Source organism: Solanum verrucosum, unplaced genomic scaffold, assembly GCF_900185275.1.
Source record: "Solanum verrucosum unplaced genomic scaffold, falcon-dt-bn FXZP01000134.1, whole genome shotgun sequence".
NCBI lineage: Eukaryota > Viridiplantae > Streptophyta > Magnoliopsida > Solanales > Solanaceae > Solanum > Solanum verrucosum.
In genome coordinates this window covers 491,947-511,755 of record NW_026020833.1, presented here as the reverse complement: position 1 = coordinate 511,755, position 19,809 = coordinate 491,947, and the positions used below count along the sequence as shown (strand labels likewise).

The following is a 19,809-nucleotide window of genomic DNA, read 5'->3' as shown; positions in this document are numbered from 1 at the left end:
CCCCTCAAGCTAGTACATACAAATCATATGTACCCAGCTTGTTACAGATGTAATTAATACAAGGACCGATGAGGACTTGGTTAAGATATATGCAAGCTGATCATTTGACTTCACAAATTTCGTAACGATATCTCCTAAGAGTATCTTTTCTCTAACAATGTGACAGTCAATTTCAATGTGCTTAGTCCTTTCATGAAACACGAGATTTGATGCAATATGAAGGGCTGCTTGATTATCACACACTAGTTCCATCTGACCGACTTCGCCAAATTTTAGCTCTCTCAACAATTGTTTGATCCAAACTAGCTCACAAGTTGCTGCAGTCATTGCTCGATATTCTGATTTTGCACTAGATCAAGCAACCATGCTTTGTGTTTTACTCTTCCACAACACCAAATTACCTCCTACTAAAACACAGTATCCAGATGTCGAACGTCTATCAGAGGGTGATTCTGCCCAATCAGCATCTGTATATCCATATCCAGTGATATGCTCATGGCCTTGATCCTCAAAGAGTAGTCCTTTACCAAGAGTTGATTTTATATATCACAAAATACGAACAACTGCATCCCAATGACTATCACAAGGGGAAGTCATAAACTAACTTACAACACTCCCAGAAAAACAGATGTCAGGTCTAGTCACTGTGAGATAATTCAACTTTCCAACCAGCCGCCTATACCTTTCAGGATTACTGAGTGGCTCCCCTGTCCCAAAAGGAGTTTAACATTCGGATCCATAGGGGTGTCGATGGGTTTACATCCCATCATTCTTGTTTCTTCAAGAATGTCTAAGCCATACTTGCGTTGAGAAATAACAATACTTGATTTAGACAGAGCAACCTCAATACCTAGAAAATACTTTAGGTTTGCCAAGGTCTTTAGTCTGGAAATGCTTAAAGAGATGTTGCTTCAAATTAGTAATACCATCTTGGTCATTGCCAGTGATAACAATATCAACAACGTAAACAACCAAATAAATACACCGATTTGGTGCAAAATATCGATAAAACACAGAGTGATCAGCTCCACCACGAGTCATACCAAACTGCTGCATTACTGTGCTAAACTTTTTGAACCAAGCTCGAGGAGACTGTTTCAGACCATAGAATGACTTATGCAATCGACATACAAGGCTACTAGACTCCCCTAAGCAAAACAACCAGGTGGGTTCTCCATATAGACTTCTTCCGCAAGATCACCATGTAGAAAAGCATTTTTAATGTCTAACTGATGAAGAGGCCAATGACGAACAGCAGCCATAGAATGAAAACGACGGACAGATGCTATTTTAGCCACAGGGGCGAACGTATCACTATAATCGAGCTCAAATATCTAAGTATACCCTTTGGCAACAAGGCGAGCCTTAAACCAATCAACCTGACCGTCTGGACCAATTTTGACTGCATAAACACACCGACAACCAACAGTAAATTTTCTTGCACGAAGGGAGACAAGTTCCCAAGTACCACTTGTATGTAAAGCAGACATCTCATCAAGCATAGCCTGCCTCCATCCAAAATGAGAAAGTGATTCACCTATAGTCTTAGGGATGGAAATAGAGGGCAAAGATGATACAAAGGCATAATAGGGTGATGAGAAATGATGATAACTCAAGAAAGTATAATGTGAGTTAGCATTTCTAGTGGATCGTATACCTTTTGAAGTGCAATCGGTTGGCTAGAAGGAGGCAAGTCCGCAGTAGGAGCAGGATCCAACGCATGATATGAATCATCTGGGACTAGTGTTGGGCGCGGACGACGATGATAAGTCAGGAGTGGTGGCACTTCAACTAGAGTTGTAGAAGTAACTATAGATTCCTCAAAAGTCGATACAAGTAAGACCTCAGAGACATTAGAAAATGTATAGTAAGGTTGAGATTCAAAGAATGTGACATCGGCAAACATTATGTATCAACGAAGATTAGATGATTAGCAACGACACTCTTTTTGAACTCGAGAGTAACCAAGAAAGACACATTTGAGAGCACGAGGAGATAATTTATCTTTACCCGGGGATAAGTTATGAACAAAGCATGTGATCCCAAAGACACGAGGGGGGATAGAGTAAAGAGGCAAGTGAGGAAATAGTATGGAATGTGGAACCTGATTCTGAATAAAAGATGAGGGCATTCTATTAATCAAATAACAAGATGCAAGGACTGCATCACCCCAAAAACGCAACGGAACATAGGATTCAGTGAGGAGAGTGCGAGCAGTCTCAATGAGATGCCTATTCTTCCTTTCTGCTACACCATTCTGATGAGGAGTGTGAGGACAAGATGTTTGGTGAATAATTTGGAGAGTCATAAATTCCTAAAAATTGGAGGATTAGTATTTTGAGGCATTATCACTACCAAAAGTACGAATACAAACACCAAACTGATTTTGTATTTCCGCAAAGAAACTTTTGAATATAGAAAATAACTCAGAACGATCTTTCATTAAGAAAATCCAAGTACATCTTGAATAATCATCAATGAAACTAATGAAATAAGGAAAACCTAAGGGTGAACTGACTCTACTAGTTACCCAAATATTCTAATGAAAAAGAGACTCTGAACGACCCTCAATATTACGGGAAAAGGTAGCACGGATGTGTTTCCCAAGTTGACACGACTCACAATCTAATGTGGATAAACTAGACCAACTAGGCACCATCTTTTGCAGCTTAGATAGACTTGGATGTCCCAAATATTTGTGAATTAGGGCTGGATGATCTGTAACGGAGCATGTTGTGAAGGAATTTGAAGAGGTAAGATAGTAAAGGCCTTAAAGTGACAGAAGAGAGGGGTTTGGCTTTTCCAACCCCTTTTGGTTTAGTTTGGATCCCATTGGCTAAAGTAATAGCTCGAAGAGATCGTGAATAAACAATATCAGACAAAAGTGATTTGTTACCAAAAATATGATTTGAAGCGCCAGAGTCCATGACCCATGAGCCAAGAGTATTAGACTGTGAAACACAAACAAAAGTATTACCCGCAACATGAACATTAGGCAGAGTAACCGAGGCTACTGGTGGAGACGTTTGCTTACTTGCTCGATACTGAAGGAACTCATCTGCTTGAGCAATATGGGCAGTATTGGGTGGTCGATCAAGCTGAGCAACAGATGCGTTTTGTGCAGATGTTTGCTTACTTGCGTGATTCCTAAGAGACTCATTATATCTCTTTATAGCAGTAGGATCAGAACTAGGTGGTGGACCATGCAAAATATGACATGTCACAAGTGTGTCCAAGCTTATGACAATTACTACACTTGGATCGAGATCTACCAAAACCACCTCCTCTTCGATTCTCCATAGGTTGATATCTTCGCTTGTCTATGGTTAGAGATCTGAGAACAGAGGAGTCAATGGTGGATGATGAAACGACTTTTTGACTGGGAGGACTAGCTAAAATTTGATCACGTACTAAATCATGGTCAAGAAGAAGTCCAGCAAGAGTAAGAACTAGAAACAACGTATGTCTGTGCTCTTGTTTTTCTACGTTCGTAGTGACTGGCATCAACATCTCAAATTCCTCCATGACTGCCTTTACTTGTCCCAAGTATGTAGACATATCGGATTATTGTTTCTTTAAGTTGGTCATGCAATATATCACAGCATATTATCGAGATATGTCATTACTGTATAAAGCATGAGCCTTTTCCCAAACTGAATAGCATGTCTGGAATGGGCGAAACAAGGGCATCAACTTGGAATCAATAGATCGCCATAGGAGACTACATAGTTGAGCATCAACCTTCTCCCATTGTTCTTTAACTTTTGCATGTTCCTCACTAGCCTTTGCCTTTTCATCTACCACACAAGCCTTGGTAGTTAAATGGTCTTGGACACCTTGACCCTTGCACCACAACTCAACCGAGAAAGCCCAAGCTAAATAGTTTGAGATTCCCATTAATGATTCTAAAGTGATCATAGGGCTTCAATTTCCACTTTTGGGGCCAGAATATCAAATCCCGAAAGACATATAGTAAAATCAGGCCCAAAAAAAAAAAAGATCTGCCACCGAAATTGGACAGGAATCAAAGAGAAAATAAAACAAATTATGTGTAGGGTCAGAATTACGAGGTGACCCTACTGGAAGAAAAATATGCTGAAAAAATGGCCGGAAACAGCCTGAAATTGCCTGAAAAGTGGCTGGAATAGCCGGAATCTTGAAAAAATCAGATCTGATTGCCAAAAAATGGTCGGAATCAGGAAATAATTGAACGGGTATCCTCAAAAAGGAGAGTCGATCCTACTGGGAAAAGAGAAACTGCCGAAAAGTTGTCGGAATTGACCTCACGCGCCGGCGCGCGGTCAGATCTGCCGGAAAATTCACACCTCTGATGATGACAAAATTAAACTTCGACAGTCGCCCGAAATTTCTGTAAAGGTTTCTCACCATTGCTCTGATACCATGTGAAAAATAAAGGAGAAAAATATTATTGAAATTGTGTATCTATATTATTACATTGAGACCTTATTTATAGACACTATATTAAACTCCTTTTCTAAATAGGATTCCTATTCCTATTGTAATTCCTATTCTAAATAGGACTGTAATTCTTATTCTTATTCTAACAGTGGTCTGTGTGGAGAGAAAGGAATAAGATGTTTCGAAGATAGATTCAATTCCATTCACAATGTAAATGAAATTATTTAACATCTTTACTTTTTTTTGGTGTAAACAACTATATATCACGATGTAGATCAAATTGTAGATGATAGGAAATTTGTAGTTTTTGTGATGAATTTTAAAGGTGGCCAGCATATCCTAATGCTGAAGAATACAAACTTACCAGTTCACCAAAAAAAAATAAGAGTATTATAGTACTGATTTAAAATGTGGCTGGTATTTTTAATTTCTACATAAATTGCGCACTTCACTTCAAAGAAACACACTTCATTTCTTGCTTTTCACTTCACTCCCCATGGAACTTGTCGCTTTTAGGGAATTTTTCTTTTAAACACTGATCGTAGGAATTCCAACACCCCTTCACACACCCGGGATTAAAACATCTGGACCATGGATAACACAACAGGAGGACCTGACATTGAGCAAACCAAGAATAGGGACAGATCTGAATTTTATACCATGCTAACAAAACGAACCTTGTACCTAACTTAGCCCCGAAAGCTAGATCGTATGGTGGGGGACCACCAATGACCATATAAGGAGACAATACCCATTCCCTAGAAAAAATTCTAAGATGTACAAAAGTGTGTGCATATCAGATAATTAGACCTTTGGCAATTTCACTATTCTACATATGAGCGTTTAATTGTTTAAAAAAAGGAAATATTAGAGGAACCAAAAACAAAAATCCACCCTCACTCGCTACTTAACCTAGCATGTGATGGTACAAGTGCAACCAGATAAAATACTCATCAAACCACGAGTAGAAGTATTTATAGATGCAGAATTTTCAAAAATGTGTCAATTCAATGTGTCAGAGAAGGTCCCATTTAAGGTCACCAAGATCATTGACACTATACGGGACTTAGGTTGTGATAGAAAATATAATTAACACATCATTTTTGTACAAGAAAGTAGATGCACCACATATAAACGTACTCATATTAGAATTCATATGTTATCAATACTTGTTCAGTCAATGTGGTAATTAGGGTAACAGCAATCTGCTACATACAACTTTGACCCATCAGTTATATACTATTTAATGCTTAGCAGTATAATCTAATTGGAAGCAATAACTACAAAGAAACTATAAGCATATCCATGACCAACAAAACAATCGCCAAAAATAAATGAGACTTTGGGGAAAAAAGAACAAAGGTGTTAATTAAGAAAACAAATCAACTCTACATTTTGTTATGACAGTGAGCTTACTTTCCATAGTAGTTGTAGCACATCTGCATCTATCTTTCCGGGAACTTTGGTGGCAAAAATTCTGGCGATCTCTAGAAGAGTTACTGCCATATCAGGAGTAGCCTAACAATCACACAGCAAAAAGAAAGTAGGATATGTGAGCTCTGGGGACTGATAATTAACAAAGATACCAAAAATACGGAATATTTACACGTCTATTAACTATAGCATGGAAAATGCATGTGCTTAAACTTTCATTTTTTTTTTATGACAAGGGAAACCCGCAGCTGCTACCCTTTGGTGTGCGCACAGGGTAAAACCCCCGCTCCTATGCAATAGCTCGCAAACCACATAGGAGAGGTAACCCGCACTAGGCAAGCCCGGTGCGACGAGCTCGACCCAGAAGGCAAACCCCTTTCTTTCGCTAGCAAGGGGTTTCGAACTTGAGACCTCCAACATGGAAGTCCCAATCCCAAACCACTGGGCCACCCCGAAGGGTATGAGCTTAAACTTTCATTGACCCATACCTTCATTTCTTTTATTGGTAGCATGGACATAGATGCCAAGACGATTTTATATATACCGAGTTTATGATCAAAAGAAATGTATCTTGATAAGGTAAGCATAAGAAAACCTCACGCTAAAATAACTTACATTAAGGCCTACTTAACTACAGTAGAACTCGAATAACTTAAACCCCTCTCAACAAATGGCTGGAAAAAACAGCACCTCTCTACCATCCACAATAGCATAGGAACACATTATACGAGAAAATGATCTCACGCTTCCATAAAAGAACAATGAACACCTCAATATACGAAACTCCAGTGTAGAACAAATATTCGCTTAAGCATCATTCTAGTTCTTACATCAAGATGTCTTTACTCTTTATCTTTTCTCATGCTGGTGAAAAAGAATAACATTATGATGGAAAAGAAAGGGGTGGTACAACCAGAAACTTTTAAGAATGTTGACATATCTAATACCACAAGAAGAAACTAGAACATACAAGGCTCCATAGTGAACTACAGACTAACACAACTTAAAGACATGATATATAGAGAATGGTCACCTAACCTGTTTACCAGAAAACTAGACAACAATCCAAAGAATATGCTTTTCCCCGGCCTTACGTACCTTGAAACGAGCATGAAGTGTTAGCAATATATCATTCACTAATGGTGCTGGCCAAGCTGGATCTGTAAGTTCTGATGCGATGATGGATTCTAATTCATCAAAGGACTCATGAGGGCTTTGCATCCATATTAGTGCTTTTATTACCATTGCGCGAACATAAACACATTCACATGCAACAGTTGTCCGCACCACCTCCATTAAGGAGGCCAATAAACTTGCAATTGTGTCCTTGGCAGCATTGGTATTAGATAATGAGGAAACTCGACGTATACCTAACCAAAAAGGACAAGAAAATCAAAAATTTGGAAGAATCAGTGAGGTGACAATTCTGGATCCAACAAAGAGAACACGAAGGTCATAGAAGAATTGAGGCTAGACACCAACCGTAATACAAGAGAATACTGACAATTCCGACTAAATAAAGCCAACAAGTAAAAGCTAGTCTTTACAGGACTAATAAAATTAACAGCAGCAGGTCATCCACAAAGAAAATCACCTCCAGAAAAGCAAAATCTATAAGTAAAATAATACAGCGGAAAACAGAAATAATTAATGAAGGTATAAAAAAGATAATTGAACTTGTCAATGGAAGATAGTAAAGATCAAGGAAAAGGACAATGACCAATATTAAAGGACCAATGCACACTTAAAGGAGTTGAAAATGCAACCAAAACCAAGCATCTTCATAAACAAATGCACACTTGGCTAATATTGTGTGGATTCTGTTGAAGATACCTAAATAAATAACAGTGTGATCTCTATGATAGCTTAAGCTTTTTGATGGGACGATCACATTTCAACATCGTGCCAGAGCTGGCAAAGGTCCTAGATTCGCCGCCACCTATTATCAAAAAGAATTTCCACGTGTCTTGCCAGTGAAAGAATCTGGCCAGCACGTGAGAGAGTGTGGCAAAGACATCAAAGTGTGCTCTCTCAGCTCAAGCTTTTAAATGAGATGGTCACACACTTTATCAGATTCTAAGATATTGTAAGTCTTCTAACACAACTTTTCCTCCATTTGAATTTAAGTCCACTTTATCCCATTTAGTGCATTCAATCATCATGGTGCCACACAAACATGCATGTGTATTTGGAGGTCTACCACATGACCGAACCATATCAGGCTGTCAACTCTCATTTTTGATGTGCTATTTTCACCTATCGGATTTGATCATTCATAATGTCGTCAAATCTTGTAAGACCCGAACAAGCTGCAATCTGGTGGACAGTTTGGAGAGAAAGGAATGCAATGTGTTTTGAGGGAAATTTTAACTCTCTATAGAAGATCTTTTCTTTGTTATAGAAACCCACTGAAGTTCATTAGGGATCATATATTTTTTTTGAGGATTAATCATTAGGGATCATATTTTGGAGTGACAATTAGGGTATCCTTCTTTTTATCATTTTCCAAAAAAGTTGATAAAGTTGGCAGGTATGTAAAAGATGTTCTTTGTTTTCCATCACTATTGCATGTGTCAAACAAACACTGTGACATTTCAGTTCTTACAGCTTGTTCAAATCGATTATTCTTTATGTAGAGAATCCATTGATTATAATCGAAAAGACTCAAAAGAGGTTTTTCAAACCAGAAGCGGTCTTTATTTTTATTTTTTCTATCATGAAGTTGCAATCAGAATTGCATCCATAGATTTTGTCCAGATCTCACCCTTCTTTTGATAAAAGGGAAGGAGAAGGATAAGGATCTTCTTCAGTGGATCCCTCTTGTTCCTGTTTAGTCCCCTTCATTTCAAAGCTTGATTGCATTTTGTTTTTACATTTCTGGCATAAAGAATATATTGTAGTGGAGTCTAAATCAATACTAGAGATTTTAGAATCATTGTTGTTAGAATCCTAGTAGGAATAGGAATAGTATATACAATCCTATTTAGAATAGGAATAGGAATCCTAATTGCATAAGGAGTCTAATGTAGTATCTCTAAAATAGGGGCCTCAATATAATAATGTAAACACACAATTCAATAATATTGTTTTTTCAGTATTTCTCATATGATATCAGACCATTGGTGAGAAACTCAATCAGACTGGTCATCGTGCATCAATTTCCTGTGACTGTCAGGGCTGATTTGCGTCAGTCTATTTCTGTCAGTGTTGTGCTTCTCTTTTCCAGTAGGGTCATGTCATCATTCCAACCCTACCCTAATAAAAAAAAAATTCTTCTCAGATTTTGACCACTTTTCAGTCGTCAATCCTACGACCCTTGTCAGTTTTCCGGCAAAATCTGTTAAGACCCCTTTCAATCATTTTTTAGCAGTTCAATACAAAATTTGCTTACGTTCATTTCTGATCTCAATTCAGTCCTATGATTAAGTCGGAACCCTTAATGAGGAGAACAGACAATCAAACATCACTGTCCATGAAGAATCGACAAGGGGGAGGTCGCTTTGGAAGATCTCGACTTAGGTGTAGTTATTGTAAGAGGCTTGGACACACTCGTGACGTATGTTATTCTCGACCTAAGTATACTTATTGTGATAGGCTTGGACAAACTCATGAATCATGTTATTCTTTGAATGGTCAACCACCCAAAAAATGTGCATGTTGTTCAATCTAACGCCATAGGTAATAAATGGGTTTATTTATCTGAAGAGGAATATAATGAGTATCTTCAATATCAAGCAAGTAAGGAGATACCTCTACCAGTAGCCTCAATTGCACCGTCTCCTACTTTTGAATCATGCATTGTGGACTCTGGCGCCTCCGATCATATTCCTGGTGATAACTCACTTTTGTCAAATATTGTTTACTCACAGTCTCTTCCAGCTGTCACTTTAGCCAATGGTAACCAAACCAAAGCAAAAGGAGTTGGACAAGCTAATTCCCTATCCTCTATCACTTTAAACTCTGTTCTTTATTTCCCTAGTTTTCCTTTTAATCTTGCATCTGTCAGTCATTTGACTCGTGCCCTAAATTGTGGCATACTATTTCTTGAGGACCCATTGTCATGCATGACCGTAGTACGGGACAAACAATTGGTGTAGGATATGAATCACAAGGTCTTTACTACCTTACCTCTCCTAACTCCTCAATAGCATGTCCAACTACAGATTCTCCACAAATAATTCACAAACATTTCGAACATCCTTATTTGTTCAAGCTACAAAAGATGGTGCCTAGTTTGTCTTGTTTATCCAATGCATCCATTACTCAAATTTTCAATTTTTTTACTCCCAAGCACGAATACCAATGCACTTTCTCTGTCCTACTATCTAGGGAGTAGAAGACCATTTTTCCGGCAGCAACCACCGGAATCCTAGCCTTTTCTTTCTAAGCCAACAGTTATCACCCACTGTGATAATTGCTACACACTTTAGCCTAGGATGGAAGAGAATAGAATTTATTTTAATGCTGGGTTTAAGTCATTCGACATCACTAGATGGAACTCCAGCAAGTCTAAATGGTATAAATGGGTTGAAAGAAGCAGAAAGATGATGACGAGGTCAGTTATGAGCAAGAAAGCTATGGAATGGATATGTTTCTGCCTGAGAGAGGCTGCAAAGGAGCACAAAAAGGAGACGAGAAGATGGAAACTAGCAGAAAGAGAGACAAAGCTTTTTTATACTAAGAAGCAAAATGATTATGGGAAATTTATGAGCTTGATAACCTTAAATAGTGGTGGAAGGTCGGGCTTAATCATACCGGAACTTGCATTAAATGCAGGCTGGGTGGATATTGCATTAAAGATTGAGAGATTCATTAAATGTCAGCAAAGAGAGAAGGAACATTCTTTCTCAAAGGTGACGGAGGATGAATACTCTTATGCTGAGGTTGTCCAACAGAGTAAATGGGGGAGCAGTAATTTAAGAAGAGCCGAGAAAAACACCAAGAAAGGAAGCATTCTGATTACTAAGAAAGTGAATATTCAGGAGGAAGATCTCCTCAAGAGATGCCTTATAGGATATTGCACTGCAGGCAAAAAGGAGAAACCAACGCTGGCGGATAATAAGGAGCTGGACCTCAACAAACTGGAAAAAGGTCTTTGGAGTCAACATATATGAATTGAACAGCGAAATGTTCCTTTTCGAATTCCCCAACAGATACATGGCGGAATTGATCATCCAAGGCCAATGGAGGTGGAAGAGTAGCATATTTCATCTAGATTAGTGGAGGCCAACAACAGGCCAATGGAGGTGGAAGAGTTTGCTGTTCGACGATGTAAAAAAATTTACATAATCATAAATATATTTATACTAAAAATGGAAGACCAAGTTACTGTGGACAAGTAAAATTTTAGAAGCTGTTGCAGAGCAGAATAGTATGATTTTTCTTGAATTTCTTCGAAGTAAATAACAGGGATCAGGTAATGGCTTTGCAACTCGTGCTAAGTTTCTGAAAGGTAAAGGCATATTTAACAACCCAGGCCTGGTATGCCTAAGAGAAGGCTCCTGGTAAACTTGAGATCCAGAAGCTTGATTTTCACCTCTTGGACCCCAAACCACTTGGCAGCAGACACCTCCAGGATGTATTAAGCCACTTGGGTAGCAAACATATGAGATCTCCCCAAGTTGGTTAGCACCGAACATACAGATCCTTTCGCTATACCTTTTGTCAGAAATGTCAAAGGTTGAAATGTAATGTAATAACCACTCTTCCTCAAGAAGCGACACCCTTGTTGAGAGTATATACACACCAAGTGATGCTGGAATTATAGGTGGCTCATTGGGGCAGCATGGATGAAATGGAGGGTTGCCTCTATAGTCTTGTGTGATAAGAAGATATCACCTAAATTTAAAGGTAAGTTCTGCAGAGTGGTGGTTAGACCGTCCTTGTTGTATAGGGTGGACTGTTGTCCAGCCAAGAACTCACATGTTCAGAGATGCATGTTGCGAAGATGAGGATGTTGAGATGAATGTGTGGCATACTAGGAGAGACAAGATTAAGAATGAAGTAATCCGGGAGAAGGTGGGAGTGAGCTCTGTGGCGGACAAGATGAAGGAAGCGAGACTCAAATGGTTTGGGCATGTAAAGAGAAGGTGAGTTGATGCCCCAGTGAGGAGATGTGAGAGGTTGGTTGTTGGGAGTGCACGCAGAGGTAGAGGTAGACCAAAAAAGTACTAGGGAGAGGTGATTAAACAGGACATGGCGCAACTTCATATTACTGAGGACGTGACTCTAGATAGAAAAGAGTGGAGGTCACGTATAAGGGTAGAAGGTTAGTAGGGATAGAGTGTTGCCTTGCCTTGCGAAGGCCTAGGCTTGTTAGTTCCCATCATAGTACTAGTCGTGCCATATGTTGTTTATTATTGTGTTTTCGGTTACACACTATTTGTTGTTATTATTGTTTCTCTCTTGTAGACCTTACAATGCTTATCTTATTTTGTTATGCTTTATTCATTGCTTCTTCTTCTGCTTAGGTTTGATGCAGTTGAGCCGAGCGTCTTTCAGAAACAACCTCTCTACCTCCATGAGGTAGCGGTAAGGTCATTCTACCCTTCCCAGACCCCACTTGATGGAATTTTACTCGGTATGTTGTTGTTGTTGTTGTCCCACTGCCTACCTTTGAATGCAGCATTTGGCCCCTTGCAACACCTACTCTTTTGATTGATAAAGGTCTGTTATTAATATGCAGCAAAGTGATGCAGCGTATTTATAGGGGACCCTTTGCATCAGTTAATTCAAACACTCCTAGCACATTTTCATATCATTTTTAACGCCCTGGTTCTACAAGACCCAATACGATACTCTCAATAAGTTTCAGAATTCGGGACTTAAATGTTCTAATCCCTGCAAATTACAAGCTAAGTATTTACTCCCAGGCACGAATACCAATGCACTTTCTCTGTCCTACTTTCTAGGGCAGTAGAAGACCATTTTTCCGCCAGCAACCACCGGAATCTTAGCCTTTTCTTTCTAAGCCAACAATTATCACCCACTGTGATAATTTCTACACACTTTAGCCTAGGATGGAAGAGAATAGAATTTATTTTAATGCTGGGTTTAAGTCATTCGACATCACTAGATGGAACTCGAGCAAGTATGAATGGTATGAATGGCTTGAAAGAAGCAGAAAGATGATGACGAGATCAGTTATGAGCAAGAAAGCTATGGAATGGATATGTTTCTGCCTGAAAGAGGCTTCAAAGGAGCACAAAAAGGAGACGAGAAGATGGAAACTAGCAGAAAGAGAGGCAGAGCTTTTTTGTACTAAGAAGCAAACTGAATATGGGAAATTTATGAGCTTGATAACCTTAAATAGTGGTGGAAGGTCGGGCTTAATCATACCGGAACTTGCATTAAATGCAGGCTGGGTGGATATTGCATTAAAGATTGAGAGATTCATTAAATGTCAGCAAAGAGAGAAGGAACATTCTTTCTCAAAGGTGACGGAGGATGAATACTCTTATGCTGAGGCTGTCCAACAGAGTAAATAGGGGAGCAGCAATTTAAGAAGGGCCGAGATAAACACCAAGAAAGGAAGCATTCTGATTACTAAGCCAGTGAATATTCAGGAGGAAGATCTCCTCAAGAGATGCCTTATAGGATATTGCATTGCAGGCAAGAAGGAGAAACCAACGCTGGTGGATATCAGGAGCTGGTCCTCAACAAACTGGAAAAAGGTCTTTGGAGTCAACATATATGAATTGAACAGCGAAATGTTCCTTTTCGAATTCCCCAACAGATACATGGCGGAATTGATCATCCAAGGCCAATGGAGGTGGAAGAGTAGCATATTTCATCTAGATTGGTGGAGGCCAACAACAGGGTGCACTCCTAGCCCCTCAACTGTGCGTGAAACTTGGATTAGAGTAGTGGGGATTCCATTGCATTTGTGGTCTAGGAAGGTCTTCCAAGAAATTGGGGATCTGTGTGGAGGTTGGATTGAGACAGAAGAAGAAACTGAGCTAAAAAACCACCTGAAGTGGGCAAGGATTCTGGTGAAAAACAACGGGAGAAACCTACCGAGAGAGGTCTCTGTCGCTTGTGATGGAATTACATATTTTTTTCCAATTTGGGCAGAAAGCAAACCCAGATTCAAAATAAGGTCGGAAAGTGGAGGCATAGTCACCGAGGAAGATGAGGTCCTTTGCCGAAGGAATAGTTTTATCCCGAGGTCTGATGGCGTAAACATATGCGACATAGTACCAAAATCCCATCCTTTTAGGGATTTTAGTACGTCGAAGCACGTGGGCTGTACTTCGACAGCTGGAAAGACAATTGGGAAAGGAGCACGTGAGAGGCATGTGAGTTTTTTAAATGAGAGGGCTGAACTGGGCCCATTAGGAAAGCCCAAGAAGAATAACAATTCTAAATGGCCCAATGGCCCTGATTTTGCAGCACATGTCATCTTTAATGATTTACAAGGGACAAAGCTCGGCTGCACAGAAACCCAGAAGGACCATATATTGGTTGGTGACATAACAGCCTTGCATGTGTCCAATTCAGGCGAAGCAAAGCAGAACATGAACACAAAAGTCGTGACAGAGCTGCTGGAGGAAGAAATCAGAGGAGATTTGATGATACCGGGAGAGGAAGAACCTAACTCCATAGATAGGGGAGATGATGGAAAAATTACAAAGTCAGGGGAGATTGGGCTAGCAATACAGAGCTCAAACACAGAGATAGTTAATTGGGAGGTGAAGGAACCTGTACCAATTATGGTGCAACAACAACAAAGGGTTCAAGATGTAGATAAAGCGAATTCAACATGGGTACAACAGAACTTGATAAAACTGGGGAAAATCTTTGGGATCGATTTCCAAGGGCATGAAGAGGAGGCAACAGAGTTACTGCTACAAATGGACAGTTGCAGACAAGTCAGGAGAATGGAGCAGGATACAGAAGTCAAGAAACTCAAGATCAAGGGTGCACAAGAGCTTAAAAGTCTTGTAGCCTTTGATGTAAAATTTAAAAGTTCTGGGAGTAGGAATAAGGGGAGGAACACAATCTTCAACACATGATGAAGTTTAAGCTAATATCATGGAATGTTAGGGGATTAAATGATAGGGAGAAGAGAAGGGTCGTACATAATTTGTTGTCTGGATGGAGAGCAGATATAATTTGTCTCCAAGAAACAAAAATTGAAGGGGATATCTCAGAGATGGTAAAGCAGATTTGGGAAGGCAGGTGGATTAGATATGCCTGTCTAGAAGCAAGTGGAACAAGAGGAGGTATCTTACTGATGTGGGATGCGAGGGCATGGATGGGGGAGGTCTTGGAAATTGGTTCCTACACCATTACTTGTAAATTTGAATCACAAACCCAGAATTTTAGCTGCCATATATCTGGAGTGTATGCTCCAAACTGTTACAAGGAAAGGAGAGTTGTACGGGAAGAACTGAGCTCAGTAAGGGGGCTGATGGAGGGACCCTGGGCAATGTGCGGGGACTTCAATGTATCTAGGTACATATCTGAGAAGAAGAACTGCAACAGAAGAACTAAGGGAATGAGAGAGTTTTCTGATTTCAAAGAGGACATGGAATTAGTTGACATGCAATTAGAAGATGCTGCATACACATGGTTTAAAGGAGGCCAACAGGAAGCAGCCTCCAGAATTGATAGAATCGTGATTTCTAAAGAATGGGATGACACCTTCAACAATTTGAAACAGATTCCTCTTCAAAGGCTGGGCTCAGATCATATACCAATACCTTTGATTACTGGCTGCTGGGAGAGGAATAAAAGCTACTTCAAGTTTGAAAATTGGTGGCTGCAGTCAGAAGGATTTGTGGATAGAGTTAGAGAGTGGTGGAGCTCCTTCAGCTACACAGGAAGACCTGATTATGTTTTGGCATGCAAACTTAAAGCACTGAAACTTAAGCTAAAGGAATGGAAACAAGAGGAGGGTGGAAATCTGGGCAGTCAAAGAAGGAGATTGTTAGAGCAGTTAGCAGAATTAGATACAGAAAGGGTAAAAAGAACTCTCACTGTGGAGGAAACAACAAAAAAGGTTGCAGTCTTACTTGAGTGTGAAGAGCTAGTCAAGAAAGATGAAGTTTCATGGAGACAGAAATCAAGAGTACTATGGTTTTCCACAAAATGGCAAATGCTCACAGGAGATATAACAATATAGATCAACTCATGATACAAGGAGAGGTTACTCAAGAGAAAAGCAGAATTGAAGGGGAGATAATAGCATATTATAAGAACCTATATAGAGAAACACATCAATGGAGACCTTATAATAATGCTGAATGTCCAATGTTCACTGAAGAGGAGAAAATGTCCCTGCAAGGCAGATTTGAGGAGAATGAAGTTCTAAATTGCCTAAAGCTATGTGCAGCCGATAAGGCTCCTGGTCCAGATGGGTACACAATGGGTTTCTTCATCAAGTGTAGGGATGTACTAAAGAAAGACATCATGGACACATTTCAAATCTTTTATGAGCAAGAAGTCTTCGAGAAGAGTTTCAACGCTACTTTCATTGCACTCATTCCAAAGAAAAAAAGGAGCCAATGAGTTAAGGGATTACTGACCAATTAGCCTCATAGGGAGATTTTACAAAATACTCTCCAAAGTTCTCACAGAAAGGTTGAAAGCTGTGATAGATAGACTGGTAGACTCACGGCAAATGGCTTTTATAAAAGGGAGACAAATTATGGATGCAATGTTGATTGCTAATGAAGCTGTAGATTCCAGGATTAAGCAGAAGAAACCTGGATCTAAATGCTAAACTCTTGTCAGGACAAAGGGAGCCACACAATTATTCTGAAAGGTAAATGCGGTTGGTTAGAAAGTTAAATTATCTCACACTGACTAGACTAGACATATAAGTCAGTTTATGACTTCCCCATGTGATAGTCATTGCGATGCAGTTGTCCGCATTCTGCAATATAGAAAGCCAGCTCCAGGTAAAGGACTACTCTTCGAGGATCAAGGCAATGAGCATATCATTGGATATACAGACGTTGATTGGGCAGGATCACCCTCTGATAGACGTTCTACATCTGAATATTGTGTTTTAGTAGGAGGCAATTTAGTGTCCTGGAAAAGTAAGAAATAAAGTGGTTGCTCGATAGTGCAGAAGAAGAATATTGAGCAATGGATATAGCAACTTGTGAGATGGTTTGGATCAAACAGTTGCTGGGAGAACTAAAATTTGGAGAAATCGATCAAATAGAACTTGCGTGTGATAATCAAGTGGCCCTCTTGCGTGTGATAATAAAGTGGCCCTTCATATCACATCAAATCCAGTATTTCATGAGAGGACTAAGCACATTGAGATTGATTGTCACTTTGTCAAGGAAAAGATACTCTCAGGATATATTATTACAAATTTGTGAAGTCATGTGATCAACTTGCAAATATCTTCACCAAGTCCCTCGCCGGTCCTCGTATTAATTACATCTATAGAAAGCTAGGTATATATGACTTGAATGCACCATCCTGAGGGAGAGTGTTAGAATCCTAGTAGGAATAGCAATAGTATGTACAATCTTATTTAGAATAAGAATAGGAATTAAAGGAGTCTAATGTAGTATCTATAAATAAGTCCACAATGTAATAATGTAGACACACAATTCAACAATATTCTCTTTCAATATTTCTCAACTATAATTAAGTTCATTAGGACTCACTAGATCTTTTGAAAATCTAGATGCCATCATAGTTTTGTGTGCTCTTGAATATACAGTTAGCACTCTCAAAAGAATCTTGTATGACCCGATAATCAGCTTAATATTCACATTTTTACTATATTTATTGGCCTTAGATGCCCAACATTCACTCACATGTAGCATTGCTTGAACCTCGAGGCTAATTTGCAATGTATCAGAGTATGTCCACATCCTTACCCGCCTCTTTACAAAGAGAACACCAGCTCATGCAGCATTTCCTAAAAAGGTACCACCAAAACTCAAAGGTAAGTTCTATAGAGTGGTGGTTAGACTGACATTGTTGTATGGAGCACAGTGTTGGGCGCTCAAAAACTCCCATGTCCAAAAGATGGATGTTGTGAAGAAGAGGATGTTAAGTTGGATGTGTGGCCATATTAAGAGCAATAAGATTAGAAATGAGGATATTCAGGATATAGTGGGAGTCTAAGTTGCTCGGACTCAACACTTTTGGTGTCGCACCCATGTCGACAAGACATGGGTATGCGTATGGGTGTGGGTGTGGGTGTGGGATATAATCAACCGATTTTGGGTACTCTGACCAAAATCAATGGGAAAAGTATGGACAATTTAAATGATTATATAGTCAATACAAAAGCTAAGGTGAAATTGAAGAAAATGGAATACTATCTCACTCATTTTCCTTTTTTCTTTTAAATTGGTAACATGTTATATTCATTAGCTATCTCACTCATTTTCCTTTAATCTCTTTCTAGGATTCGCCTCAAATTCTCCACATAATATCTCATAATTTAGGTTTAATAACTCTATTTTTAGATAATTTTATTATATTTAGGGATTACCGTATCCATACATGGATCCATATCCCCGAATCTTAAAAATTAGATCATTAAGGATCTGACCTCTAGATCCACACACTTATAGGACACCCGCACCCGAGTCCGAGCAACTTAGGTGGGAGTGCCCTCTGTGGTGGATAAGATGAGGGAAGCGCGACTGAGAAGGTTTGGACATGTGAAGAGGAGATGCATAGAGTGAAGAGGTGCGAGAGGTTAGTTATAAAGGGTACCGAAGAGAGGCAGAGGTAAGATGAAGAATTATTGGGTAGATGTGATAAAACAGGATATGACGCAGCTTCAGGTTACCGAGGAAGGTGTGGAGGCCACGTATTAGGATAGCAGGTTAGTAGGTAGTGTAGGGTTGTCTTGCTTAGGGTGGTTGGTGTTTGCCATTGTATTAGTTGTTTTATTGTATTTCTTGTTTTTGATATATTGCACGTTGTATTCATGTTTTCAATAGTCTGTTCTAGTATGTTGTTTATTGATTATCACAGTATTTCGTTGTTATCTTTGCTCCCTTCTGATAGACTTTGGACCATTACCATGTTACTTACTATATTTTCTTTATCGTCTTCTTCTTTACTTGAGTCGAGGGTCTTTCGAAAACAGTCTATCTACCTCCACAAGGTAGTGGTAAGATATCCGTACATTCTACCCTCCATTTCACTAGGTATGTTGTTGTTGTAGTAGCTAGCCACACGAAGATGCATAACTTTCTCGACACCTTAGGAATTCAAACTGAGGCGTGTAAAAAACTATGTGCCCTAACCAGAAGCAGTGTTGTAAAAAGCGCAGAAAAGCGTGCTTAAAGCGAGAAGCGAGGCGAGGCGAGGCCCTTGCGCTTTTATTTCGTGAAGCGAGGCGAGGCGAGGCCCTTGCGCTTTTATTTCGTGAAGCGAGGCGACATTGAAAAGGCGCTTGCTTCTACTATAGAAGCAAGAAGCGCAGAAAAGCAAAAGCGTAAAAAAAGCGCGCTTAATTTGAAAAAGCGCTAATTAGGCTTTTTTTTTTTTTTTTTTTGACAAGGTAATAGTTTAGGGTTTCTTTTTTTAAAATTGTAAGTTTTTTTTTTTTTTTATTGCTGAAATCCTTATGCGACTTAATATACTCTTTCGTGACTTCAAATTCTTTTTTGGACTGCTCTTCTCCTTCTTCTTCTCTGCTGCGACTGCTCTTCTCCTTCTTCTTCTCTGCTGCGTAAGTTCTCTTCTTCTTCTCTGCTGCTGTAAGTTTCTTCTTCTTCTCTTCTTCTTTGCAACTGATCTGCGATTTTTTTTCTATTTTTGGTTGCTGCCAGGTTGCCACTGATGTAAGTTCTCTTCTTCTTCTTCTTCTTCTTCTTCTTCTCCTCCTTCTCTTCTTCTCTTCGAGGCTGCTGCTACTGGTTTTTTTTTTTGGTTGCTGTTGGGTGTTATCTATATTTTTATTGCTGCATTTTTGTTTTCCAATTTCTGTTTGCTGCTCTGTTTTTCAATCTCTATTACTGACCT

General features: G+C 39.4%; 1 protein-coding gene across 2 annotated transcripts in view; it reads right to left on the bottom strand.

Moving 5' to 3' along the window:
- LOC125813515 (uncharacterized) overlaps positions 1-19,809 on the bottom strand; it is an 88,174-nt gene that overhangs the window by 32,996 nt on the left and 35,369 nt on the right. For both annotated transcript variants that reach the window (XM_049493005.1, XM_049493006.1), the window contains 2 exons: positions 6,952-7,223; positions 5,836-5,937 (listed from right to left, as the gene is read on the bottom strand). In XM_049493005.1, the coding sequence (XP_049348962.1) occupies positions 5,836-5,937; positions 6,952-7,223 (374 nt within the window). The remainder of the gene's footprint in view (positions 1-5,835; positions 5,938-6,951; positions 7,224-19,809) is intronic.